A 26,850-nucleotide genomic window follows, 5' to 3' on the forward strand; every position below is an offset into this window, starting at 1 on the left:
AAGTTGGAGGCAGGGGGAGTTTTCTTGTAGAAGTCCGTAAGTAGGGACTATGGTGTGTGGAAAGTGCCAAACTAAGGACTACAGAGAGTTTGACGTGTGGATAGTGCCACAGAAGACCAGTGTAACATTTATAGATGAGCAGTGGCGGGAAATGTACTTAGATCTTATACTTAAGTAAAAAGTAGCAATTCCACAGTGTAGAAATACTCTGTTACAAGTAAAAGTCATACATTCAAAATGTGTTACTTAATTACAAAGGTATTAGCATCAAAATATACTTACAATACCAAAAGTAGAAGTACTCATTATGCAGATTGGCCCATTTCAGAATAATGTACATCATATAATTGGATTATAAGTATTGATGCTTTTATGTTTTCATCACATTCATGTGCCAGCTGGTAATGGTGGGGTCATTTTAATTACTTTATTTACTGCTAAATATACATTAAAACATATATATATATATATATATACATACTGCTGGGTAGTTTGTTAATTCCCTCCCAGATATAAATAAAGTTTTATCTTTATCTATACTATCACATCCTCATTTATTTTGTTGATTATATTTTGTGTTATTAATAATTAATTCAGAGACAAAGACAGCTTCCATCTAAACAAAATCTGAACCGCATATACAGACGTCTTTAAGGACACAAACATAAAAACAAGAAATATTGCAAATCGGTTTCAAATTGGCTCAAATAAATTCCAATGCCTCGATTTAAATCTGATACATATGTGACAACACTGTCACCTTCTGTTCTTAATGAGGAACTACAGCTTCAAACGCTACAACTCAAACACTGTTGTTGAGTCATGTGTTCATATCCTGTTTGTTTAAATTGTCTTTATTCTTTACCTTTACCTTCTTTACCTTTACCTTATGTAATGTGTCACTCTGCTGGCTGCTGTATTCACATGATGTGTCAGTGTTGAGCCGGAAATGGCTCAGACAAAGATGCTGCCTCACTGCAGCTTATAAACCAGTTTTACCCCCCAGAACCCTGACATTTATTTTCCTTAAAAAACGTGTAAATCTGGAGTCATCTATGCATAAGGGAAAACCTGTCGGACAAAACACACTTTACACTGCTAAAGAGAGTCAGAGTCAGAGAAATGTAGAATTGTCTTTCTTTTAAATCTTTCTAAATAAAACCACTGAACAAACAGCATTGGTTTTTATATAAACGCTGCACATTAAAACTTGAGTGCTTGATGAAATTCCTTAGCATCTGTCCAGGAGTAATTTTCAATTCCTGCTGGAAACGCTGAAAATTATTAATTATGTTCTGAGAGTCACTTTGCTTAGCCCTGTAATTCAGGTGAGCGTAGCAGAGTCTGTGTGTGTGTGTGTGTGTGTGTGTGTGTGTGTGTGTGTGTATGTGTGTGTTCATGTGTATCAAGCGCATGTGTGTGGGTGGCATGAGTCATTCTAAGATTCAGGAGCAGAGAGGACAAGGTTGGTGAAAAACAAGACGTACTTCTGAGCCTAATGGAGGAACAGTGTTTTTTTTTCTTCTGCAGCGAGACAGAAACGTAAAGTCTGTTATTAATATCAACCAATCACAGACAAGAATCTACCAATTATGGGCTTTTGCAAAACACAATTCAATTACAAAAATAATATTGATTGCTCTGGCAGGGACGTTACAGCTCCACAAATCACCAAAAGTCCTCCTAGCTTGCTGTTGATGTTTTGAAGGGTTTCCGTTTAGACAGAAGACATGCCTTTATTTATCCCGAAATTCACATTTTTCACTACGTTAGTACAGTTGCACACACATTACACACAGGCCTGAAATACACACACACACACACATGCTCAGGACCTATACATGTTATTCACACTAATGGAGAGATGTCATAGGGAGGGCCTTGCTCAAGGGCACCTTGGCAGTGCCCAGGAGGTGAACTGGCACCTCTCCAGCTACCGATCAACACTCCCTACGACCTTCCGGTTCCCAACCAAACTCCATACGGACTGAGCTACTGCTACCCTAAACCCCCTTATCAACAACGGAAGGCCAGAAGGATTTTGGGGAAATTGTGGATGCTTTTGGGTGCTATAAAAAGTGTTTTAGCTCAATGTTTAGCTGTCTGACCCACAACTTTACTGTTTTGATTCACTCTCTCCACTCTGTTTCGTTTTCAGCCACAGCAGGCAGCTGTTTTTAGCATTAAAGCTCTATAAACCCACTGTGCTGTACAGTACCTGCTCAGCACCAAAAACATACAGTTAGAGACTAGCTAAAAATTCCATAATAACCTTTCAGCATATTGTAATTCGACTGGTCTGAGAGAAAACTCGACTTCTGCTCCTTCTCTCGTTTTCAGGCTTTAGATAATCTAGCCTGTGATGGGAGACTTTGGCCAATCACAGGTCATTTCAAAAATAAAGCGCTCCTATTGGCTGTTCTATAAATGCAAATGTACGTGCACGTCCCTTAAGATGGTGAAACCATGATTCAATGGCCGAAAGTCCTGCAGAAAAAGTTGCTATTCCAGCATTGGCAACAACTGCCTACACTGCAAAGCAAACCAATAAAGGAAGACTGACTTCTCACAAAGAGTCTCAAAGAAGGTCTGACAACAAATGTTGCTAATAGTTTAGCCTTCTGCTAACCGTAGCCAAAATCTCTCGGCTGCGGCTAATTCAAGTTCATGTTTCTGTAGCGAGCTAGAGCCTCGAATCACAGTCTGTCATCTCAAAGGACTTTACAAAGAAAACAGGACGGTCATTCTCATAGAATTGCTGCTATATAATGGCATCGGGATCACTATGATGATGGAGATGATTGAAATAAATGACTCATACTCAAAAAGGTACTGTATTAGGGGAGGGGCTGAGGACAGAGAGGGAAAGGCTGCAGGAGGAGGCTGGATTTTCAAATTCTGGCATTTGTTTTCCTTTTTCCAGGAAACTGCCTACACCAGCTTTAAGCCTAAAGGTGTCATTCTGCTTGGAAAGAGGCCAAACTTGTCCAAATAACACATTATTTGTCAGTTAACCAGAAAAGAAGATGCTCTCCTGTCTGGGGCTTTTGGAGCTGATACTTCCAGTGTTCAGATTAGAAAGTAAAACATCACAAGATTGTCTGTAAATGGTTGAAGATTTTCTGCACGTTTATTTATAAATCATCACACCAGTGCGATAATGTTAACTGGTTCAGCATGCCACAGTTGTGAGAAGTCAAACAAACACGTCACTCGATAATTATGTTTCCCACCTCTGACTTCCTACACCTGCTCATGAACAACAGCATCAATCTCACCAACTGGAGAATGATGAAGGATTTAAAAGGTCCTATGACATGCTGCTTTTTGGATGCTTTTATATAGGCCTTAGTGGTCCCCTAATACTGTATCTGAAGTCTCTTTTATATAGACCTTAGTGGTCCCCTAATTCTCTATCTGAAGTCTCTTTTATATAGGCCTTAGTGGTCCCCTAATACTGTATCTGAAGTCTCTTTTATATAGACCTTAGTGGTCCCCTAATACTGTATCTGAAGTCTCTTTTATATAGGCCTTAGTGGTCCCCTAATACTGTATCTGAAGTCTCTTTTATATAGTCCCTTAGTGGTCCCCCTAATACTGTATCTGAAGTCTCTTTTATATAGACCTTAGTGGTCCCCTAATACTGTATCTGAAGTCTCTTTTATATAGGCCTTAGTGGTCCCCTAATACTGTATCTGAAGTCTCTTTCCCGAAATTCAGCCTTGGTGCAGAATTACAGCCACTAGAGCCAGTCCCACAATGAGCTTTACTTAGGATGTGCCATTTCTGTGTCTGTAGCTTTAAATGCTATTGAGGAGGAGAGGGGGGGGGCAAGGTGGAGGGTGGGGGTGTGGCCTTGACCAACTGCCATGCTTCGCTTGTTTTCAAGCAATGATGTCTCTCTTTTTCTCATGGGCGGGCCAAATTCTCTGGGTGGACAAAACAGAGAAAGGGGAGGTAACCTTCCTCCTTATGACATCATAAAGGGAAGATTCCAGATCGGCCCATCTGAGCTTTCATTTTCTCAAAGGCAGAGCAGGATACCCAGGGCTCGGTTTACACCTATCACCATTTCTAGCCACTGGGGGACCATAGGCAGGCTGGGAGAACGCATATTAATATTAAAAAAACCTCATAAAGTGAAATTCTCATGCCATGGGACCTTTAACATACAGTCTAACCAGGTCGTTTTAGGAATTAATTAACACAATGCATGTTATAACGTTTTAGCATCAGTGAAGCCTCCATTTCCCTCCTTATACATCTGTTTCTACATCACACAGGAATCTGCTCAGTCAGCTGACCTGTGGACATGTGGAGACACTGCGTTTCATTATAAAACCATTTAAAGCCTGCCTGTGGGTCAGTACGTTCTGACATCAGCTGCTCACACACATGCAGTATGAGATTACCTTTAGCAGGTGTTCAAAAAGAAATTGCTGTACATTAATATTTTAAATCATGTGTTTCTGTTGTGTGTTAACGGAAAAATTATATTGTCACATATTCATCCACCATTTCACCTAGATGTTTTCCTCAGTTTCCTCCCCTTTTATGTGCAAACTGCTCCGGCGCAGTCAGGCGTGAGAACTTGTGTTCTCACGGGATTTTGGGAAGTTGCCTGGTGAAACAGCTCTATTTGTGTTCTACCTATAGCTTGTGTTACATAGTATTAGGGTTCCATTACATGAGTGAGAACAAACTAACTTTACTTTATTTTCAGCTGATTCTGGCTGCCATAAAAGGTCATTACTAATACATGTCATAAAGTACTTTTTTGATGTAGTTGATGTTCCTGTCTCTTTCTTCATTGCGTCTCATACGTATCTCTTGTCTTGGAATATATATATTAGTCTGGTGTATGCTGTTTACATATACTAGACCCTGCTGCTATGAATCATACCATTGTCACTTTACCTCCTAATTTTGTCTCTTGTATATATTTTTTTTAGTTCCATTTTTATTTTAGTTGTATATACCGCTTAGTATTCATCTTTTACGTTCTTTATTTATCTGCACTCCTTTCTGTCTGGCTTATCTTATCTGAAACAACGAAAAGAAGAGAGTAAAGAAGAAAAGTAAATACAAACAGTATCTGTGAAATAAATATCAACTTACAGATTGGAAAATAAAACATTTCAAGCACAGCTGTCTTTGGTATAAGACAGCATGTACAAAGTGCTCTAACATGGAAAACAATGACCATTAAAAGGCCATCAACATATTTTACTTCTGAAGTGACAACTACCATCTACAGCTTTTACATGTAAACCCTCAACAAAGTAAGCACACACAAGAAATCAGAGAAAGAGAAACTTATAATAAAGTACTGTATTTTAAGATTATTTTGATGTAAAAAGATAAATGTAAAAATTATATTTCCTGCCAGTTTTCCACTTCTTTTAACTTGAATTTCACATGCTAGCATTGGCTTGCTTTTGAGGCTGAAAAACACTGCATTCTTGTGCCAGACTGCAGTAGATTGTTATTGATATTTTAGAAAAAAATATTTTCAGGAACTCCCTCCATGCATTCAATTATTTGACGTGTAACTGCATCACTGCAACCCTCTGAAATGCTACCTCAAGTTCACTATTTTGTAAACACTTAATACACAAAAACACAAAAAAATACATCTAATAATATCTGGAGACTAGTTTACAGTACAGTAGCTCTGTATTTACTTAGTTGCTCATGTCTGACTGCGAAGACATGAGCAACTATGTGTGTGTGTGTTGGTAGAAGTTGGTTTTCTTCAGGTGTGTTTCCAGCTGAACTTCCACATTTTACTGTCCCTTCTGCTCTCCCTTAATCCCACTCAAGTCCACTTCTATTGTATTCAGGCAGAAATTAAATAGATTCAAGCTGACTTTGATCTACTGCCTTCAAATTGTGCAGAGATTTCAAAGCAGCGGACACTCTAAAACACACATACTTTCTCAACAGCAGGGGTGAACACTCTGCTTCTAGCAGTTCTCTCTCTCTCTCTCTCTCTCTCTCTCTCTCTCTCTCTCTCTCTCTCTCTCTCTCTCTCTCTCTCTCTCTCTCTCTCTCTCTCTCTCTCTCTCTCTCTCTCTCTCTCTCTCTCTCTCTCTTTTCTTGCCGTCATTTTAATCCTTCCTCCATGCTGAGAGGTTCAGTAGATAGACACAGAGGAAAAGAAAAAGGAAAGACAGAAAGCACCTCCTCCCTATTTATTTCTTGGTGCATGTCTTGTTCTTTACTGCTTCTTCCTCTCATTCATCTATTCTTTCCTTCCTCTTCGTCTGTGCTTTTACAGACTCAGGTGAGAGATGGGATGTGGAAATTCCTCACAAGCCACCACCAACAGCAGCAGCAGCAGCAGCAGCAGCACTGGAGGTGAGAAACACTGAGAAGATGTTTGTGTCTGAAATAGAAGAACATTTGGTTTATCTAGTAGAGATAATAAGAGATAATAAAATTGATTTAAAGTCTCTTTCTCTTTTAGTTGTATTTAAGTTATTGTAGAAAATGTTTGTCATATAATGCTGTTAAAAGCACTTTGTTTTGACCATACAAATTGCAGGTAAGCTGATGAGATGAACTCTGCACTCATACCAGTTTCATGTTGTATCTTAACAATCGCCACCTTTTAGGGGATGGTTTACCTAAATTAAAACAAGTTAAATCTGTATCTGAGCAGTGAGCTGTGACAGGGTCAGTTTATAATGTCAGCTCTGTAAACACCTGCAGGAATGTGGTTGGATGTTACTGTCCATGCAGCTGTGAAATGAGCCAATGATTAGAAACAGCTGAGGCCCATTTATTTATTTTTTTATTGCTTCTTTTGTTTCATACTTCTTGTTGTTGCTGCAGGTTGCATTTCTGTTACGTTACTGTAGTCATAGGTGATAGCAAAGAAACGTGTGCAAATGTAAATGTTACAGATTATTAATTTAACTGAGAAATTGTCAACTTATTCATCTATTCATTTATCTGTCTGTTTGTGACCTCAGGTCGTGTTGAGTCTTCATCAAAGGTGTAAGTTCATATAACAACTTTTACCTCTTTCATGAAAAGACACACACACACACACACACACACACACACACAAACACACACACAAACACACATTAAAAGTTCTACGTAAACAGAAAAACATCAAAGAAAGGTCAAACAACACAGACATGTTTTAACATCTGTGTGTGTGTGTTGACAGATCAGAAGAGTCTGTGCCAGGAGATGACAAATGGCAGTGAGTCATTCAATTCGAAAAATATGTAATATCTCTATATCTATATCAATTACTTATATAAAATCATTTTACATTTACACTTACTTACTTTACACATATTGTTTGTGTTGTTGTATAAAGGAACTATGGAGGTGTGTACGTGGGTTTTCCTGCAGACCTGAGCAACATTCCTCAAGTACAGTTAGGATCACTCAGAGGTAACACACACACACACACACACACACACACACACACACACACACACACACACACACACACACACACACACACACACACACACACACACACACACACACACACACACACAGATCGAAGAACATAAGAAAACCACAACAAAATAAGTTAAGCTAATTAAATGCAGTTTTACGTGAGCCGACCTCAATCTGACCCAACTACGAGGCGTGCGCTGCAGGTTTTAGCGGAGCTGCTCCCGTAGCCAGGTGCCAGGTGCCAGGTTTGCATACTGGGATGCAGATGAACGAAACGGCAAAATCAACAGTTGCTAGCATACTCAAAGTCTGACCTGAACTAGCAACAAAGTAAATAGATCCTTGATATTTAGGCACATAGGATCTTCTTCAGGACTTTCCTATCCTGTGTTTGCTTTTCTTGCTGGATCCCTTGAATGTTTTTCTGTATCACAAAAACCAAATCAAGTCTACCAACTTATCCCCCGATTTAGACCAGAGCAAACTAACTATAGGTTTGAAAACGCCCCAAAAAGACACACAAAAACAAGAAACTAGCATCGATGTTTTTATCTAAATGTGGGTCAGATGAAAAACAAGACTTTTTGTCAGATATTTTTTATAGTTAACAAATGCGTTTGTGTTTAGTTTCTGACACTGACACACACACACACACACACACACACACACACACACACACACACACACACACACACACACACAATTTCCTGTTGAGTCTCCAGGGCCATGAGAGCATGGGAGAGAGAAAACAATGATGATCACTTCACAGTCTGCATGTCAATTGTTTTCTTGATCTTGACCCTTACATGTGCGTGTATATCTATACAATTAAGTGCTGTATATGTGTTTTATATTTTGTTAGTGCTAAACATGCATTTCATTTAATATTTGGTGTGTGTGTTAATTAATTAAACTGTCCTCCACAGAGCATGAGAGAGACTTGTTGTCCCTCAGGAGGCCGCTGTGGGGGGACGGACTCTGATTTTAATGAAGAGCCCAGGTGTGTGTGTGTGTGTGTGTGTGTGTGTGTGTGTGTGTGTGTGTGTGTGTGTGTGTGTGGACCTCCTCCAGTTTTTCACTGCCTGAGAGCTTCGATGTCGTGTCAGTGGTTAAAGGACCATACCTGTGTTTTTGCTTATCTTTATTTCACCTGCTCTTTACTTCACTGCTTAAAAGCTTATTTACCAGTAGGTTTAATGTCAGCGTTGTGAATATCAACTTGCAGACACTAGAAACTTGCGTGTGTCATCATAATATATCTCCTCACAGGTAAAGGAAAATTATGTTTTTAATATAAGTACCTAGTAAGCAGCTTTAATACTGAGTGGGTTATCCTGCTGAAATAAAGTAAACTGAATGAGTTTGTTTTCAGTAGTTGTGTCCATCATTCCAGAGACATAAGACTATTTATTTTTCACCTTTGTCACCTTTTCAAGCCTCTAAAAATCCTTCAAATGCAAGGCTCTTAAAAAGAGTTTATAAATCATTATCAATTTATAAATAGAGAAAAACTGACTCCAATCCATACAATTATGAGGAAATTACGTCTCAGCTCAATCCTCACCAGTTCAAAATGTGTGATTCAGTGATCTCTGCAAGTTGACTTTTATACAATACTGACAGTAGAAACTAGGAAAAACACATTTAGAGTAGCCGAGAGAGTCTCTTCAGAGAGTAAATACAAAGAAAAGCTGAGGCTCATGGGAATGTTTGTTTTGCAGATATTTGTCTAAAAGTCAGGGGTTGACCAAAGTCAGTGGGTGTAATCTTCTGGAGAACATGACTATATGAAATTTCATGGCAATAGTTTCTGAGCTATTATAGTCTGGACCAAAGTGGAGGACTGAAGCAATAGACCTACATTGCCACAACTACTATCTTAAAAGGACCACACCTGTGTTTTTGCTTGTTTTAGGCTTTTAAGTTTTCTATTTCCCTAATAGCTTATAAGTAATTCCAGCACTTATTTTGTATTTGTATTTAAGCAGACTAACCCATGTTTATTTGTATGACCCTTACCGTTAGCGGTTTCCATTTCTGGCATTGTGTACATTTGGTTTGATTTTTGCACCTTAATTGTTATAGTTTTTATTTTCACTATATATATTTTCACTCTCTTACTTTGTACTGCAACAAGTTCTAGCTTATCTTAACGTATCTTATAAGAACAAAAGCTCATTGCAATTTAAAAGTAACATGAGATCATTACAGCAACTGTAATTAAACAGTATATTCAACATTGTTAACCCTCTTTGGGTTTTGTTCATTGTGTCTATAAAATCATGCAGTCATTAAAATACTTATGCACTGACACTGTGCTTTAATGTGCTTATGTTTCAGTTGTTTTACCAGTTAAATAAATCCCTTGAAATTAATCATGTTTTTTATGCCTCTCTGTGAGCTGAAAGGTGCAACAGACGAATGATACAGAAGAAAGAAAGAAGAAGAAAGTGTTTGTCATCAGGAGCTTACCAAGTCTCGAATGGGAAACAGCAGCACCCGGCGAGCCAATCTTCTCTCCCAGCGTCCTCTGTGAGGACTTTAATGGGATCAGCTCCATCTGGATAAACTGGCTGTGGAGCCTGTTGTGTCAAACAAACTGGCTAAAAACATTTGTGATTTTATGGGAGCAGATGTCAACCTGAACTCTTAAAAAACAGTGACGGTTTGCGTTTAGATCATTGCATGAAGAGGATCCAGGTTTTTTTTATTGGAAGCTGTGGTAGCTCTCCTTGTTGAGAGTAAGTACAGTAGTACTAATTTAAGCTCTGAATATCTTGTACGATTACATGTAAAATATATTAAAGGAAAGGTCCTGTGATATTCAGTCAATAAAACCCATAAAAAGACCAAAACCAACAACTGTCAGGGTGTATCTAAGGCCTGATTTATCTTCTTCCTCTGTGTCATAGAGCTCCATTGTTGTCCAAAAACTATTAAACAGTGAGCCACACTATCAGTGAGCCACACTGTTGCACTGGGTGACAAGTTCCTTCATCACCACGAACACATATACTGTACTTTATTTTTTCCAAATACTCTGTCCGGCTGCCACAAATACCAAATGTGGATTAATTTGCTGCTGAAAATAGTCCCCAACAAATGCACTATTTTCCTTCTTTGTTTGATAAAGGTTAAATGACCAGCTGGGTCAGAAAAAAACTAAATAAAAAAAAAAAAGGCTAAATCATGCCTTTTTTTATTTTGTTTTTTAAATAAAACTTTATATTTGTGAACAGTTTTTTTAAATTCAGTAGTGACCCGCAGGCTTGGAGCTGAGATCTACAGGCAGAGTTACCTTGCACGGCAGCTGGATTCTCAAGGTATCACGAGATCACATATCACACAAAAATCTTGTCAGGCTTCAAGTAATGCGTTTGTGTTCAAACAGCAGCGAACTGAACTACTCAGCGTCTGGTGAGGAGCTGCTGGCAGCTACGAGCGTGGTTTACGTGTGTGATTTCTGCGACTGTTCGTTCAAAAGAACAATGGCGGACGTGATAGACAGCTGGTTCAGCCAGGTATTATTTTGAAAGTGCCTGCCATTTTCAAAACAGCTTCCAACAACGGTTTCTCAGATGGTTCTGTGTTAACAAACGCGGCGAGTCAGGTTACAGACAGAGTAAGGAAGTCAGAAAGTATTGAGGGACGGACTATGATGTTTTGTTTTGTTGTTGGTTTTGGGTCTTTTTTTTGTGATTAACAATTTCTTTTATTTCTTCGTGGTTTTGTAAGATTTGTTGACAATAACAAAAATATGGAATAAGTCAGACCTTATGTTTTAAGCTCTCCTTTAGGTTATATGCAACTTTCATCCAAGCAAAACAGCTGCAGGATGTCCAAAGATGGATTTAAAGTTTGTAGAACTATGTGAACGACATTTGCTTGATTATAATAGAAAGAAACATTAGTTAGAGAACACTTTTTCTGGAAGTTTACAAAGTGCTTAACAGTATAAAAGTAATAAAGGCAGGATAAACATTTCAGTACTCACGTGTAGAGCGGTTTGTTTGTAATGAAAACCTGCAGACTCTTGTCGTCTTCAGGACACAATACAGCACAGTAGGTGGCTCCTGCTGTGAGAGGATGGCAGTGAAATAGTCTTCTCCTTTGGGCTTTTACAAGGTGAACCCAGGAGATCAGCTGTTAGTTGCTTCGGAAGATGCTAAAAGTAAACATATTATGTCGTACACATGCATAAAGGACTGTGGAGATTTGGATTGTACATGTGTGTAATGCTGCAGAGTCAACACAGCTGGTCAGAAGTTGCTAAAATTGTAAATTAAGTTTCCAGGGAGAGAAAAGTTACGAAATCTAGACACAGTGTTGACAGTGGTATCTACAGTATGTGGACTTTTTGCATGTTGCTCGGTCTTAGAGCAACATAAAGCACTTCTCGGTTTGACACTGGCTCTGATGTTTCTCAATTTTAGTTTTCAAATAGTTGAAATAAAAACTCGAAAGTTTGTTTAAAGCGGCCATAGTATTCTCATTTTCAGGTTCATAATTGTATTTTGAGGTTGTACCAGAATAGGTTTACATGGTTTAAATTTTCAAAAAACACCATATTTTTGTTGTACTGCACATTGCTGCAGCTCCTCTTTTCACCCTGTGTTCAGGTCTCTGTTTTAGCTATAGAGTGAGACCTCTCACTGCTGTAACATCTTTGTTGGGAGTCGCACATGCGCAGTAGCTAGGTAAGGATCACATCAGCTAGCTGTTTGTTTCTCCAACTTCAGTTAGTACAAGGCAGGATTAGCCGGGAGACTTCTTCTAAACGAGGGCGCACTTCCAACTTTGCGTGGAATACCTGCAGAATACGGACATGCAAGTAGTTCTTTTGTAGATTATGGTGAACTAGTGTGTGTTGTGTAGCAGTGTTTTGCCATTCAGAACGAGCTAGCATGCTAGCGCTAGCATGCTACGGTTAGCCACCTTGTTTCGGCTAGTGACGTAAAAAGCCCTGCCGAGTTTGACCAGCTCACCCGGAGACTGAAGGCAGGACACATTCAGAAACCCGTATCTCACTCAAAACAGCATGGATGTTTTTTTTCCAAGTTTGTATGCGTGTGGAAGCACCAGAGACACAAAATAACACCTCAAATCCCAGAAAAAGTGATTTTTTCATAATATGGGCACTTTAAATTCAGCCACATAAGCCACACTATCTAATAAAACTCATAAGTCTTCAGGTTGTATTTCAGCGCAAATGATAAGTGGTAACAAATGCAGAGATCAGAGCTTTTTAGTTAAAGGACTTTTATACTCCTGCTTTCTCACCACCATCAGTCGTCATCTGCTGTACTACATATTTAAAGCTTTAGTGCGTAACTTTTTGATATTAATGAACGTCCGTTACATTCCAGCCGTTGCCAAATGAGTTGCTACAAAGCTAATTAAGACTATCAGCTCCACACAACTCTCTCTGGATTTCTCAGTATGGCTATGTTCTGAAGATTGTGTCGTCCGGTGACTTTCCATGCAGAAACTCGAGTGAAGATAATTCCCTCTTCTGAAGAGTCCATCATGTTTTTTTTAATCGTCCGTGTCCTCCTTGGCTACTAGCAACTGCGTGGATGAGGAGTGGAGGCTGTGCGCGATGACGGAAGGCTTGTATCATGTGGACACGCCAACGTTTTGTTGTCATTATTTAGAATTCCTCATGGGGGCGGCAGAAACTACGCACTTTAGCTTTAACATAATTTGAGTTATTGTAAGAAAAAACTGGATATTCAAATCTTGTTTCAGTTTTCTGTCTTTAAAAATGTTTTTAAAGATTGGTAGAGGAGTGGGAAAGAAAAATCTTTTCCCTCGAATGTTGCTTTGCTGTCTCAATTGTTTTTTCAAATCAACTTTCAGACGCTTTCGTGAAATCTTTGTTTAAACATCTCATATAAAGACAAATAGGTAACACTAACTCCAGGATAAAATGAAGTTTGATAATTGTTTTAACTAGACTCAAATAAATGAAAAGTGGAAGAAGATTAAGGTCATATGTGAAAAGTGAATATGAGTTTTTCGGACTAAATCTTTTAGATATACTGCATTTCTATTAGCACGTCGGCCAATAAGTTTCAAAAGTTACAGAAATTGAAATACATAGACATAAAATATGTGAGAAGATACGTTTAGAAACAGTGTTGTTAGTACTTACAAGTTTATTTCTTAAATGTAAAATGTCCCACTTATTACACATCTTGCTCACAATTCTGTAATAGACAAATTTAGACAATAGACAAAAGCATCTTTATCAAAAATAGCAGCCAATGGTGGCCGGGTTGGCTCAGTGGTAGAGCAGGCGCACATTTACTGAGAGGTTTATGCCTCGACGGAGAGGTCCAGGGTTCGAATCCGACCTGTGATAATTTCCTGCATGTCTTGCCCCTTTCTCACCTAGCTGTCCTGTCAAAAATTAAAGGCGGAAAAGCGCAAAAAATAATCTTAAAGAAAATAGCAGCCAATGTTTGTTATGAATAATTTTCATGACCATCTTTTAAAATGTGCTGAATCGATCCCAAATACATAGTGTCGTTTGTCTCAGGGTTGAATATTTGAAGGTTTTTAGTATAATTAGTATAAAGTCAAACTAATAATTGATCTGAACTTTCAATGTTTACAAAAATGCTGTTTATTTGAAATACTTTAAGAGTTCTGATTTGATACAAAAACTTCACCTACTTGATCCTTGAAGTGTCTAACAGAACAAACCACAAACTGTCAACAAAAATGGAGAGTCAGCTGTGAAGTGCACAGGTGCATAAATGCATGTAGGGCACCGGGGGAACTTAAAGTGCATTGGAATAAATGTTGTGTGGGTTGCTTTACATACTGAGGTTGGTGTGGTTTGGAGGTTCGACTGAGACTGGAGAGGAATGGTCTCACTTTAAGGCATGTGAGGTATTATAGAAGCTCATTATGTGCTTATCACACACATAAACCAGTAATCTTGCAGCATATAGGTGGATGAAATACAGGGAATTTGGCTCACCAAAAATGTCCTTTAACATTCCTTCACATGGAGCCCTGACTTCCCTTTCTGATGACAACTTCCTCTCCTGACGCCAGCTTCCTGTACAACTGCGACAGTTCATCAGTTTGTGGTATTTTTGACTCTGGCGTGCAGGGAATATCAAAGTCCGACGAGGCCTGAGACTCTGAGAGCTCCTCCAGCTCTGATTGGATGTTTTGGCCGTTGCTCTCCTTCTCCTGAGAAACAGTATTGGTCCTCGAGTCTCCTTGTTCCCGCCCCCTCTGCTCTGTATGGAGGATCAGAGTGTCAGGTAAATATGAGTCCTGGTTCTGGGAGGAATGATTTGACAGAGAGGCGGACAGGGTCAGACTGAAGTTATCGGGGGTTTCCTCCTCATCACTGAACAGATCTGGGGTCTGTGAACCAGTCGTTTTAGAGGGGGAGGAGCTCGGGACAGAGCAGCAGGATTGTAATTGGCTGGTGAGGCTGTTCTGGCTGTCAGTCAGCGTTTCCGTAGTGAAGAAGTCCTCCCATTTCGGAGGATTAGAGGAGCCACTTCCTTCGACCTCAATCATCTTTTTCTCAGTTCCTTTTATCGTCTCGTTCACCTCCTCCTTCGTCTGTTTTGTATCCTCCTTTCCCTCATTCTCCTCCTCCTCCCCCTCATCTTCCTCTTCATCATTGGACTCGGTGCAGTCCACATAGTTGCGAGCAACAGGCTGCACGTCTGCGACCGTCAGAGGGAAAGACTCCTCCACAGACACAGGGGGCGCTGTCTTCTGAGGACTCTGAGCTTTCACTAAGAATTACAGATCGAAAAGAAAATGTTGTAAATAATAACCAATACATACCAGGCAGGGCTGGGCAATATGGATACAAATCAGATATCACGCATTGACAATCGGTGCGTTAACAAAATATTTTCACAATTAGATTTGAGATTTAAAAAAAAATCATCAATAATGTGGATATAATGACTAAGTGGTTAAAGACAATATTAGAACAGCTAGAACAGTCTGGTAAGTTCAGAAAAGTACATCACTTTACTGTAATGCAGCCTTTAAAACCAGGAAAAGACAGCACTTAGGATTTAACAATATTACCATATCCAAAATCAAAAACGATATCTACATGTAGTCTCATATCACGATATGGATTTAATATTGATATATTGCCCAGCCCTAATACCAGGGACCAAAAAAGAGACCTCATGCTACAAAAAGAAGTTGAAATATTTATGCACCGTTTTTTATGTCTCGGTTCAGCGCCATCTTCTTCCTCACTGGTGCCAGGTCCAGCTGCTCAAACAGCCCGTCATCACTGTCTGAATCTGTACAGAGAAAATCAAACTTACATACTTTCATTAGACACATGATACGGTGGTTTCTTAATGTACAAAGCTTCTATTGATCAATGATGAAACGTCAAATATCTACCCCTAGAATGTCATCTTCTGCACATGTGAAATATTTAATATATTCCTAATCTGAATTTATGCTTACCTGATTTTTTATCATTGCAATTTATCTTTTTATCAGAGTTTGATTTGTATGTATTTGGCATAAAATAATACCAGATTTAAGGCCATATTATGACATCAATGACCAATGTATTCTTGGTATTCCCTGCTCTGCCCTGTTATAAAAAAAAAAAAAAAAAAAAAAATTACTTAAAAATCTAATAAAAAATACATAGAAATATGATTTTTAAAAGTTTGCAAACACTGATTCACAGGCTTCTGAAATTGTGGATCAGTAAAAATGTGGGGGAAAAAGTTCTGTTTGTAGCAATAGTTTTTCTTTATGTAAATGTTATAGAATACCATAAATAATGTGGTTATATTTCTAAACTTTATTGCTTTAGATCAAAATAGAAAAACCCCTCAAACAACAGCTCCGGTATTTACAGTATTATTACAAAATGTAATCAGAAAATGTTTTTTTGTTTTTTTTAAATAAAGTGATGGTTTTTTTGTAACCTATTGCTGAACATGCAAATGCTTAGCCAGAAATATTGAGATGCACATGATTGGGTGGCACAAGAATAACTTCCACCTACAGTCTGAAATATTCCTGGAAGAGGCTTATTGTGTCCTATTAAATCATACATAACATAATTACCCTTTTAAGATAACAGGTTTTAATGTATGCAAATGCTTCGTACCAGTTACACTGAGACCGAGTCAGAAAACAGTCATATTGAGAATACAACATGATGCAGCAGGCAAAATTAGTTCTAAACTAGTCCCACACAGCATACCGGGATGGGAGAAAAACGTGTTCTGGGTTATTGGGATTTCTTTAAACCAATCACAATTATCTTGGGCAGCGCTTAGCGATGGACGCAGCAACGGTGCTGCTGCAAAATAGCCTCGGGAAGGAACTTGTTTTGGTGGAACACGTCTTCGTTCAAAGGTTGTTTTAGTCATGCGAGAGAAAACTCAGGTTGGACAGATAGTCTAGCTAGCTGTCTGGATTTACCCTGCAGAGATCTGAGGAGCAGTTAACCATAGTCCTCAGAAATCCACCAGAGTTTAAAATGCCAACACAAAGAAAGAGGAAGGTGACGAACAACCGACCTAAAAAGAGGGACATCCGGCAGAATTTCTGGCAGCACCTGAACGGTCCCGATATAGAGGGTTAGGGTTAGTTCGAAAAACAAAGTGATTCATACAGAAACACCAGAACTGACCAAAACTGTAACTGCCGAACCTTCAGTTCTGCAGCTACGTTAACTTATAAACAAATGACGATCACCCAACGGCTATAGACCATCTGTACAGTTAGGGCTCTGATCGCAAAAAATAGAAACATATATATCTTACCTAATCACCATTTGCGTAGTAAGCAATGACTTTAGAAGAATAACTACATACAATTATTTCACTCTGTTGTTATTTTTTTCCATTACCCATGCATGCCCGAGTACACACACATGCACACACATGATCTAGACATGCATTAATAGGCTCATTTACCAACGAGAAGTCACTTTTATTGGGCCGGATCCTGCCTCAGAGGCATCGAGGGAAGCAGGTGAGCTGGGCTCAGCGCTCTGTTGGGGGAGGCATCTTTAGCTGTGTCGCCTGGCTTGTCACTTCAAATATTAGGGGGAGTGTTTCTAACATGGCCAGCTCTGAGAATGCTCCTAGTTTTCTTTGTGGTGCTTCTCTGTAAAAGAAGTCTAACTAAGAGCTCTGTATTGGCATGTATACATGAGGAGGGTTGTGGACAAATGAGCTAGCTTGATCACCGTCAATTATTATTATTATTATTATTATTATTATAATATTATTATTATTTTATTAGTACAGTATAAATGTATGAAACCTGTTGCTGGCTGAGTGCACCCTGTGCTGGCGACGTCTGAGCTAATACTTTAATTCAGAAATTTGATTAACTCATCCATCTTTCAAATGGGTGGCACTCACACATAATTGCGCAGTAGTGGGCCACCCGTCCATACACATCTGATGCAAACAGTGCTTCTTGTATTCATAAAATGAATGCACTAAACCATACTAACTTACTAACATAAATTAACCAAATTCCTTGTAAGTGTTACTTACTTGGCAATAAATCATTTTCTGAATCTGAATGAATGATTGTTGTCCTCTGGAAAGACCTCCCAAACATTCAGCTAGTTTCCCTGAAGCACACATATTCCATATGGTGACCTATAAACAAGCCTCACAGCTACAGATCCAGTTACAGATGCATTATTGTGCAGAGCACCTGTTGTGGTTATGTGTGTGTGTGTGTGTGTGTGTGTGTGTGTGTGTGTGTGTGTGTGTGTGTGTCACCGTATGTAGGTTGCTCCACTATGCAGCGTTTGAGGACTCCCAGAGGTTTGTATATGGACGCTGCTTGATCAGACTGGTTTCTACACATCAGCTTCAACCTGTTCAAACACACAGTGTCAACGTTATTACGGCTGTTTTAACAGTTTTAGCAATAGTCATTTTTTTATTTATTTTTTTGTCCAACCAACAGTCCACACCAAAAGATATTCACTTTACTACCACAGAAGACGAAGAAGCAAATCCTCAAAATTGAAAAGCTGAAACAAGAAAATGTTTGGTATCTTTTTACTTGATAAGTGAACCTAGTTGATTAGATTCATTTCTGTCAATCGACCAATCATTTCAGCCTTAGACTTCACATTATATATAGTAAAGAAAATGAAAAATGTCAAGGTCCATTGCTGAACATTTTGGTCTGCAGGTTAAATTAAAATCAGAATAAATAAAACTTCACTCACATCTGTGTAACCTCAGTCAGTGTCCGACCAATAGGGATAACACTGGGGTATATGTTGACTGGCTGGAGGTAGGAGAGGAAGTTTTTAATCTGAAATCAGAGAGGAACATTGTGAGCCTCAATAGATGTGTGTAATATGCGTGTATGTGTGTGTGTGTGTGGATAAACAAAGACATGACAATTGAAATCTACTTGATTACAAATGCCTCAGTGTTTCACTTTTTAAAGTATGTAAATGAGGAAAGGAGCGCTAAAAACGCTCAATATTGAAAACCAGCATGACTGTATAACATTATTAGCTGTGGAAAACACAACAAGCTTCTATCAGACTCATGCATGTAACAAACTAATACACTGTCCATGTCTAACCACAGTCACATAACTCTGGTTTAATAATACTATTCAATTATTTAAATAAAAAAAATGTACCTCTGAGTAGGAGGAGTGAAAACTGAAGCAGGCTCTGAAGGAACTGGCTCCTGTTCTGGAAAAACAAAAAAGCATATTTAGCAGTATAAACCAAACTTAATGTGATTTATAACAAATTCTTCTTTCAGTGTCTTTTTAAACACAAACATCGATCAGATTTCATTCCAACTGAATTTTAAATTTGAAAGACCTTGACTTGGATTGGTATTTCCACAAACTCTTGAGACATTTGAACCTGCTCTTACTTTATTATGACGTTGGTTTTCTTCATTCTCTCTCCGAACCACATGGTGGACGGTTTGATGCTGATGATACGAAGAGGAGTCCCGTCAGAGGCTGTGCAGCCACACGGCAGCCGGCTGCCTTGGAAAAACTCCTCATCCTACACACACAAAATTCAGGACTCAATAAATGAATCGGCAAATAAAAGACACTTGAGTTTAGAACTATGACGCAGTAGAAATGATGGTTCCTGACACGCCTAACAAAAAGATTAACAACATAAAAAAATACTGTATTACTGTGTTTTTAGGATTACAAATTTGTAAAAATAAATGTAACTCAATATTTTTGGGATCTGCACAAAATAAATACCATGACTGTTCTTTAAGGCTAGTACTACTCTTATCGATACTCCCAGGCCAGTACTTTATCTTATCTAAACTCTTAATAGTTCTTTTTTTATTACATTGCAAAACAAAGAATACATTCAGAGCAGGATTAGCATTTTTATATATACTTTTAATATGACAAAATATTGTTTCTAGAGCAGCAACAGCAATGTTTACAACAGAAAAGTCACTATATAAACTTCATAATATCTCTCTGGAAACAAATCTAAAATCTACTGCTGGTAGAGGGAGAAGGGCTGCAGCCTCAGACTGTCTACAAGCATTTGCCAAATTTTAGGATATGTGGCTGATAAGGGCCCACTTATTGCCCTGAATAACCTGAGAGAAACCTTGGATATGTGTATGTGTGTGTGAGAGACATAAAAGAGGACCCTAGGGTGTCGACAGGCATGGATCTGTGTCCTTCGGTCAGTCGTCACGTAGTTCAGGATCTCCGGCATCTTCTTGAACATCGCCAGATTTTTGACATGAATCTGAGAGTACAATCAAACAACAACAAAAAAGGAAAATATTTCATAATTGTACTTTAGCAGGAGATGTTTACACAAGTATGGCTTTGTGCATGAAATAACATTATAGAGTATGTGTACAGATTTTTTTTTTTAAAGATTTTTAGGCATTTTATGATTGAACAGAGAAACAGAGAGGAAATCATGGAGAGAGGGGAAGACCTGCAGCAAAGGGCCCAGGGCCGGACTTGAACCCTGGCCGCTGCGGTTAGGCCTCAGCCTTAATGGTACCACCCTACCCGGTGTCCTACTGGGGCACCCAAGGTGTACAGAAACTTGTGTTTGTGTTACCTGTGTGTTGAACTCCTCTCCCAGGTTGGTAAACAGGTATTCATATCCATACGCAGCTTTACAGTTGAGCCAAACAACATGATATGAACTCTTACTGATCCAGTTCCCAACAAGCTCTGAGATACCGTTCAGACAGACCTCCTGCACACAAACACGAAAAATGATATATTCTATAATCATCAAGATCAGGATTATATATAGAAAAACATATAAAGAATCTATGAATAAAATAATTCAAACACAAATACACTAAAACATTACAAACATTAAACACATTACAATCACAAAAAACTACCTTTTAAGAGTTCTTATGGGTTTTATCAACAAGGTTCAAACCACGTGATATGCACTGTATGACTTTTACTTTTCTTACCTTTATTTATAGGACAGATTAAGACAGGAAAGTGGGAGAGAGAGGGGGAAGAGAGAGGTGGAATGATATGCATCAAAGGGCTGCAGGTTGGAATCGAACCCACGGCCGCCGCAGCAAGGACTCAGCCTCTGTACATGAGACGCACGCTCAACCAGGTGAGCTAACCAGGTGCCCCACTAATGATGATTTTCTTTATCAATGATCACTACAATTACCCTTAATTAATCGTTTGATCTATAAAAGGTCGACCAAGCGTCGACCAGCGACCAAAATCCAAAGATATTCGTTTTACAGTTGCAGTAGACCAATTATACCTTAAAACATTCACATTTGAGAAGCTGGAACAAAAATAGTTTGGCATCTTTTCTTTAAAAAAAAAAAACAACTCAAATTGATAGAAATTTGTTGCCATTTAAATGTCTGTAGATCAACTAATCGATCGTTGCAGCTCTACTTTCTGTAACACTACGACCTACATGATGTTTGTTACCAGTCCAAGCACAAAGTGAGTTGCTTTTCTTTGGATGAGTAATTTCTTTATTTTCCTCTGATGGACTGGACTTCACCGCTAAAAGACTCCAATGTTCCTGAAATTCCACAGCCATTGAATTCTGTTGCCATCCCAAAAACGTACCCGAGTAGGAATCTGGTAGAATCGTGGGTCATAGAAAGTGGAGTCCAGATAAACACTCTGAATATCCTTCACTCTGTATGTGAAACATGATACAAGAAGGTTTAGGTGAAAAAAAGCAGAAACAGCTTCAGAGAAGGCCTAAATAATCCCTGAATTATCTGAAGAAATGATCAAACTTGTCCTGTCTGGTTCTCAGGAACTTCTGAGACTCGATGGAACAGAAAACAGTGACGATGTTCGTCAGGACCAACCTGTTGCCGGAGTGCAGATGTTCTATTCTCGAGACGTCGCCAGCAGCCAACCTGAAGTCTCCTGTATACAGAACATTTCCACGGGAACCCTCAAACAGGAACCTGCACACAGAAACACACCGTTTCAGATTTTGACTTTTGATGTTAAGATATCTTAACAATTACTTTTTCATAGCAAGCTTTCCACAACAGAATATATTTGTTCTATATATTGTGTATTTTCCCTTGCAGACTCCTCTCGGTCTCTGGAGGAGAGCCATTAATGTGTTGTTGTTTTTTTTTTTAAATACCCATTGGAGTCCATTAACATGTCACATTGGATGTATTGTTCTTGGGGTTGTATATTATGTCTAGTTTGGATGGGTTATAATTCAGTTTGATATAACTGACAGATGAAACATGGATTAGGTGATAGCGGGAAAAGAAAAAAATAATGTGTATATGTATGTGTGTATGAATGTGTATATGGGTACGCATGTGGATATGTGCCAGTAAGTAGGTATATATGCATGTATGTGTAAGTATACATGTATAAATAAGTGAAGAATTAAATTGTTTGTAAATACAAATAGAAACTGTAAAGTAGAAAAAGGGGGTAGGACCAGAAAAGTTCTTTTTTTTTACTTCTTCCTACTCCTTTTTGAACATGGAAATCCTTATTTGAATCATTTACAATAATTTGAAAGATATGTTTGCGTTTTGTTGGTTTTCTTGCATGTAGTGAAATGTACATGTTCTTATTTATCTTTTGTATTGTTCAAAATAAACTTAATCAACAAACAAAAAAAACAAAAAAAAGTCAAATCAACTCTCTGGGTGAAATGAAATATCAACAAGCTCCAGTGCATCATAAAAGAAACTACCAGAGGTCTGAGGGGGGGAAATCAAGCATTGGACATAGAAGAAAATGTTGTATACTGTTACTGTATGAGTGGTTATCTTCCTTGCATGTTGTAGCAACATGTATAAACAAACAACACATAGAAAATTAGGAAGAGTTTAAGAATGGTTTAACTTGCATAACAGAGCCGGGACAGTGGCCTGCAGGAAGCAACGTGACCACAATCTCTTCTTTCTGTCAAACAAACACCAGACAAGATGGTTAAATAAAATCAATTAGAAGGGCACATACAATTATGATGATAACTGATGAGCTAAATCTACATGTCTGACTGGACTGACTATTAAACCACTCCTCAGTTTTTACCTCTCCAGATGCCTCGTCAACCAGAGAAATCTGAGTTGGGCTTTCTAGCTCTAAAGGAACCTAAAACAGACGATTCAGCATGAGAGAAAGAAAAATGGATCAAAATCCATGGAAGAAGAGACAAAACTGCCAATTCCACCAAAATACAAGAATGCAAAGCAACCTTAAGATATGATGGTTTTGTGTAAAAGCCAAAAATGACTGTCAAACACACGGGAAATCAACTGAAGTAAAAAAGTTATGTTAACAGTGTACAAATATCCAAACGTTTTGTGTAAGTAAGCAGATATATCTACTCTAAGTTGACTTTGATTGTGGTATTCACTGTTACTCAGTGGTAGTAGATAATACTCCTAATAATCACCTTCATACACAGTGAAAAGGGCAGTAACAGAGGGGACTTACAATGTATTCCTCCCAGAAAGAGTACTTGGGATTGCTCAGCAGAAGTTCTTTGGTCACGAAGGAGCAGTAAAGCCTGACTGTACGACTGGAACCCAAACAGAATACAGTAATACAACAAATTACAACTCAGTTTAGTTTTTCCCTAAGTTTATACAAGTTATGTGTCTTAATAATCTGTGGTCTTTAATTGTTCCAGGTTTTTAGAGCCCCTGTTTATAGCTCTCATGAAATTACTGATTTTTCTAGGAGATGGAGTTGCTTATTGGAATCTGTGTTGGGGAGAGCAATTCAGGATACACTTTAACAAGTTACAGATCTATTTTACTGTACAGAGGAGGGGATATAATTGCATCACCATCATTGCTTGATCAGACGAGTGAACAGTGTAGTTAGGGAAGTTTGGGGTGAACCAATCATTTTGCTGGCCTGATTAATTATGCCGGAGAACTTGAGTAAAAGCATTTAGAAGCCTGTGCCAAAATGGTCAATAACAGTTCCCTCTCAATATACTGTATTCACCTGAACTGCAGTTTTCTCTTCAGTATTGGTCCTTTTAGTCCTTTCATGTGATCTGTTAAGATAAAACAGATAAACAACAGAGACACTTGTAATATGTTTTTACAGGTCTACGTGAATGCTAAATGTTATCAATTGTACTGTTGCCAATTCAAGTCTAACATACCAAGGTTGATGGTGCTAGCTAGCTACCAGGCTCACCTTCATAGACATAACCAGAGACGGTTTAGTATAGAGGATCTTTGACATAACGTTACATGTCTATGGCTCACCTTTGTGACAATGGGAGAGGAAATATGCCCGGGCATGTAAGTTCTCCCGGTCGAACCGGTCCAGAGAAAGGGTGGGATACTCCTTCATTCGACCTGCAAATGAACTCATCTTTACGCGGAACCATAGACTGTTAAAGCTCGGAACCGGTTGGTGGTATCGTGTTAAATGAATCAAACGTTGACGGCTATTTTGTTGACATCGTCTGTTTGTTTGTCCCGCCCATCAATTTCAGTGAATCTTCTTCGTCGTTTGTTTTTAGTACGGTTCTTGGCATTTAGTGGGTGTTACCGCCATCTATTGTCAATTTATACTATGGTATTCTTCTTTAACTAAACCTCGTTCTTCAGATTTTCTTTTACACTTTGCTTAACATATGCTTCCTTTCCTTAAATACCAGAGTAATACTGTTTACCATACTGCGTTAGTTAGAGTAGTCAGTTTCTTTATTGTTTTGCTGCCAAGTCATTTGGCGCCATCTCCTGGAAGCTTTTCAATACTTTTGGCCTGTGTCCTCCAACACAGAAGAAGAAAGTTCACGGTAACCAGGCAACCAAAGAGAAGCCACAGAGGTTAACTGTCATCACTTGCTAACGAAACGGAAAGAAACTCATTAAAAAAAAGTCATGTAAGTCAACTGCAACCAGTATTTTAATGTAAAAACTATATAGAATGTAATGTGTTCAAATGTGAGTATATGCGACTGTGCGATCTTGTCAACTGACGTTATAAAAAAGCCGAGGTTACATGTCGTCGTTGTTAGCCCGAAACGCGCGAAACTCGATTCAAGAATGTTGTATTTTAAAGTATCACTGCTTATATTAAAATAAACTAATACCATATACTTTTCTTTTAGATCTTCTACTAATTGCTAGTGTCGATTATTTAGTTCGGCATACACTGTCATGCATCAAGCAGCACTATTTTTTGTAAAAGGTCCCGTTTTATGACTGGCAAGGTGACACAGTATTCCTCTGCCAAAATAAGCCAGTTCCATCGGACAGTTCGCTAGTGCTGCTCGGTGGGTCATTTGCATGCCGAAATGTTTAAACTCTTATGCATTGTTGTAAGTGTCTTTGCTGATTCTTACGAAAATCGAGAATGGAGGCAAATATTTACGTTGCCTGGTTAAATCTGAATCCCCTGCTATATAGTGCCCAGTAGAAACGTGTTTGTTTTTGTGGTAAGACAATAAAGCAGTTCAGATCAGTTCAGCTTCGTTTGAACCTCAATATACTGTTATTTATTTCCTGCTCCAGCTTGGTTTGAAAATTGGTTGAAAATTGGGTCATAATTGACTCATCAGATACTTTTACTGAAGTAAAAGTATCTGATGAGTCAATTATGACCCAATTAAAAGGCATTTCTTTCCCTGTTTTGTTAGTCATCAGATACCAGTCTGATACCAGGAATTGAAGAAACTGTTAATTTCTATGACATATTTCAGCATCACCACCATGTCCTGTACTGATAACAACTCCAAGCCAAAGTCCATGAGCAGAGCCAAAGGATGGACAGCAGAGGTGGAAAATCTATTCAGATTCCAGGAGGCCGGCTACAGAGATGAAATGGAGTACATACAGGTCAAACAAGGGGCCTTGGTAAATATTCTGATCTGAATGTGTAACTGTGTCATTGATTCACAAATGGAATCACTTTTATTGGTGGATAAAAGACCTGCTGTGTCCATTCAACAGTAGCCTACCTAAAAAAAACTTGTTAGCAGTATGTCCTTTTAAATAAAAAAAGATGAACAGGGTTCCAAAAGAAGTACTCCATATAGAGGATACAGGAGTTCCATTAAAATAACAAATGCTATATACATGTAAGAGGTATAGTCAGTTAAATAAATAATAAATATCATCCCTGTCTCTTTTTCTGTGTTTGTCTCAGATTGACAAATGGCCAGAGTCCGGCTTTGTGAAGAAGCTCCAACGTCGAGACAACACATTTTATTACTACAGCAGGAAAAGGGAGTGTGAAGAACGTGATCTCTACAAAGTCAAAGTTTATGCATATTAAGGTGTTCTCGACTCCATCCATTTATCGTTATAATATAACGGTAGCCTGACGACAAAAACTATAGGCACAGATACTTCCTCTTTGAAGAAGAAGATGGCCTCTCTGTTTTTAATAAATGGATTTTAAAACTGCACATGAGAGTTGCTTTGTAAACAGCTGGTGTGTGATTGTGTTTCTCTTGGACCAGTGACTTTTGTTTTTCCACACATAATTATTCCTCTGCATGGTTTTGCTAAAGGAATAGTTTACCTTAAAGTCATTTAAGTATTTGCCTGTTCTGACAAAAGTGTGTGGCACCACAAACAGCAAAGTTGACATATAATTTTGCCCCTGTAAATGAGATTTCTTTTTATACATTATATTCCTTCTGTAGTTGCAGTTGCAAATAAGTCATGTATGCCTGGTCTTAAATTGTGTGTAGTGTTCTAGTAGCTCTGAACCATTTTTGAATGAGATCAATTTCAGTAATAATTTAGTTTCAGTAACATCATTGCAACTTTCTATATTAAGCTACATGGTTTAATGAGGAGAGATGTCATGCCCTTTCACTGTAACATGACCTGTTTGAAAATGTGACTGAAGTTTTCTTTTGCTGTGATTAGGATTAAACACTGGGCCTGTCACACTCTCCTCATGTGATGGTAACATGAGGGGTGA

General features: G+C 38.5%; 3 protein-coding genes across 5 annotated transcripts; 2 read left to right on the plus strand and 1 right to left on the minus strand.

The window, feature by feature from the left end:
* Positions 1-6,114: 6,114 nt before the first annotated feature.
* LOC144512349 (overexpressed in colon carcinoma 1 protein-like) lies at positions 6,115-11,133 on the plus strand. 2 transcript variants are annotated; one of them, XM_078243044.1, is made up of 6 exons: positions 6,115-6,360; positions 6,978-7,002; positions 7,181-7,216; positions 7,337-7,413; positions 8,352-8,425; positions 9,834-11,133. In XM_078243044.1, exons 1-5 carry the CDS (start codon positions 6,294-6,296, stop codon positions 8,405-8,407), a joined length of 261 nt encoding a protein of 86 aa, XP_078099170.1. In that variant the 5' UTR covers positions 6,115-6,293; the 3' UTR covers positions 8,408-8,425; positions 9,834-11,133. The 2 variants fall into 2 exon arrangements, with proteins under 2 accessions (XP_078099170.1, XP_078099171.1); XM_078243045.1 differs by having other exon boundaries at positions 9,843-11,133.
* A 2,432-nt stretch (positions 11,134-13,565) lies between these two features.
* Positions 13,566-24,282, minus strand: dclre1c (DNA cross-link repair 1C, PSO2 homolog (S. cerevisiae)). Its single transcript, XM_078242783.1, has 15 exons — positions 24,174-24,282; positions 23,905-23,956; positions 23,386-23,470; positions 22,981-23,040; positions 22,793-22,848; positions 21,774-21,875; positions 21,523-21,595; positions 20,516-20,656; positions 20,087-20,188; positions 19,329-19,465; positions 19,084-19,138; positions 18,656-18,744; positions 18,198-18,295; positions 15,639-15,725; positions 13,566-15,194 (listed from the first exon to the last, which is right to left on the minus strand). The coding sequence occupies exons 1-15, from the start codon at positions 24,280-24,282 to the stop codon at positions 14,437-14,439; spliced, it is 2,004 nt and encodes a 667-aa protein (XP_078098909.1). The 3' UTR covers positions 13,566-14,436.
* meig1 (meiosis/spermiogenesis associated 1) lies at positions 24,091-26,346 on the plus strand. 2 transcript variants are annotated; one of them, XM_078242784.1, is made up of 3 exons: positions 24,091-24,209; positions 25,619-25,772; positions 26,065-26,346. In XM_078242784.1, the coding sequence occupies exons 1-3, from the start codon at positions 24,184-24,186 to the stop codon at positions 26,191-26,193; spliced, it is 309 nt and encodes a 102-aa protein (XP_078098910.1). In that variant the 5' UTR covers positions 24,091-24,183; the 3' UTR covers positions 26,194-26,346. The 2 variants fall into 2 exon arrangements, with proteins under 2 accessions (XP_078098910.1, XP_078098911.1); XM_078242785.1 differs by lacking the exon at positions 24,091-24,209 and adding an exon at positions 24,710-24,799 and having other exon boundaries at positions 26,065-26,344.
* The last annotated feature ends 504 nt before the right edge of the window (positions 26,347-26,850 follow it).

The sequence above is a fragment of the Sander vitreus genome, chromosome 23 (genome assembly GCF_031162955.1).
Source record: "Sander vitreus isolate 19-12246 chromosome 23, sanVit1, whole genome shotgun sequence".
Taxonomy (NCBI): domain Eukaryota; kingdom Metazoa; phylum Chordata; class Actinopteri; order Perciformes; family Percidae; genus Sander; species Sander vitreus.

Bases quoted from the DNA above. Each gene is read 5' to 3' on its own strand.
- LOC144512349 (XM_078243044.1), top strand. From the start codon at position 6,294: ATGGGATGTGGAAATTCCTCACAAGCCACCACCAACAGCAGCAGCAGC. The intron at 7,003-7,180 runs GTAAGTTCATAT...GTGTGTTGACAG, and splicing joins GTTGAGTCTTCATCAAAGGT to ATCAGAAGAGTCTGTGCCAG. The intron at 7,217-7,336 runs GTGAGTCATTCA...TGTTGTATAAAG, and splicing joins CCAGGAGATGACAAATGGCA to GAACTATGGAGGTGTGTACG.
- dclre1c (XM_078242783.1), bottom strand. From the start codon at position 24,282: ATGAGTTCATTTGCAGGTCGAATGAAGGAGTATCCCACCCTTTCTCTG. The intron at 23,471-23,904 runs GTGAATACAGTA...TTTGGGTTCCAG, and splicing joins AAGAGAAAACTGCAGTTCAG to TCGTACAGTCAGGCTTTACT. The intron at 19,466-20,086 runs GTCCTCTTTTAT...TTGTGTGTGTAG, and splicing joins ATGCCTGTCGACACCCTAGG to GATGAGGAGTTTTTCCAAGG.
- meig1 (XM_078242784.1), top strand. From the start codon at position 24,184: ATGGGAGAGGAAATATGCCCGGGCAT. The intron at 24,210-25,618 runs GTAAGTTCTCCC...GACATATTTCAG, and splicing joins GAGGAAATATGCCCGGGCAT to CATCACCACCATGTCCTGTA. The intron at 25,773-26,064 runs GTAAATATTCTG...TGTTTGTCTCAG, and splicing joins AGGTCAAACAAGGGGCCTTG to ATTGACAAATGGCCAGAGTC.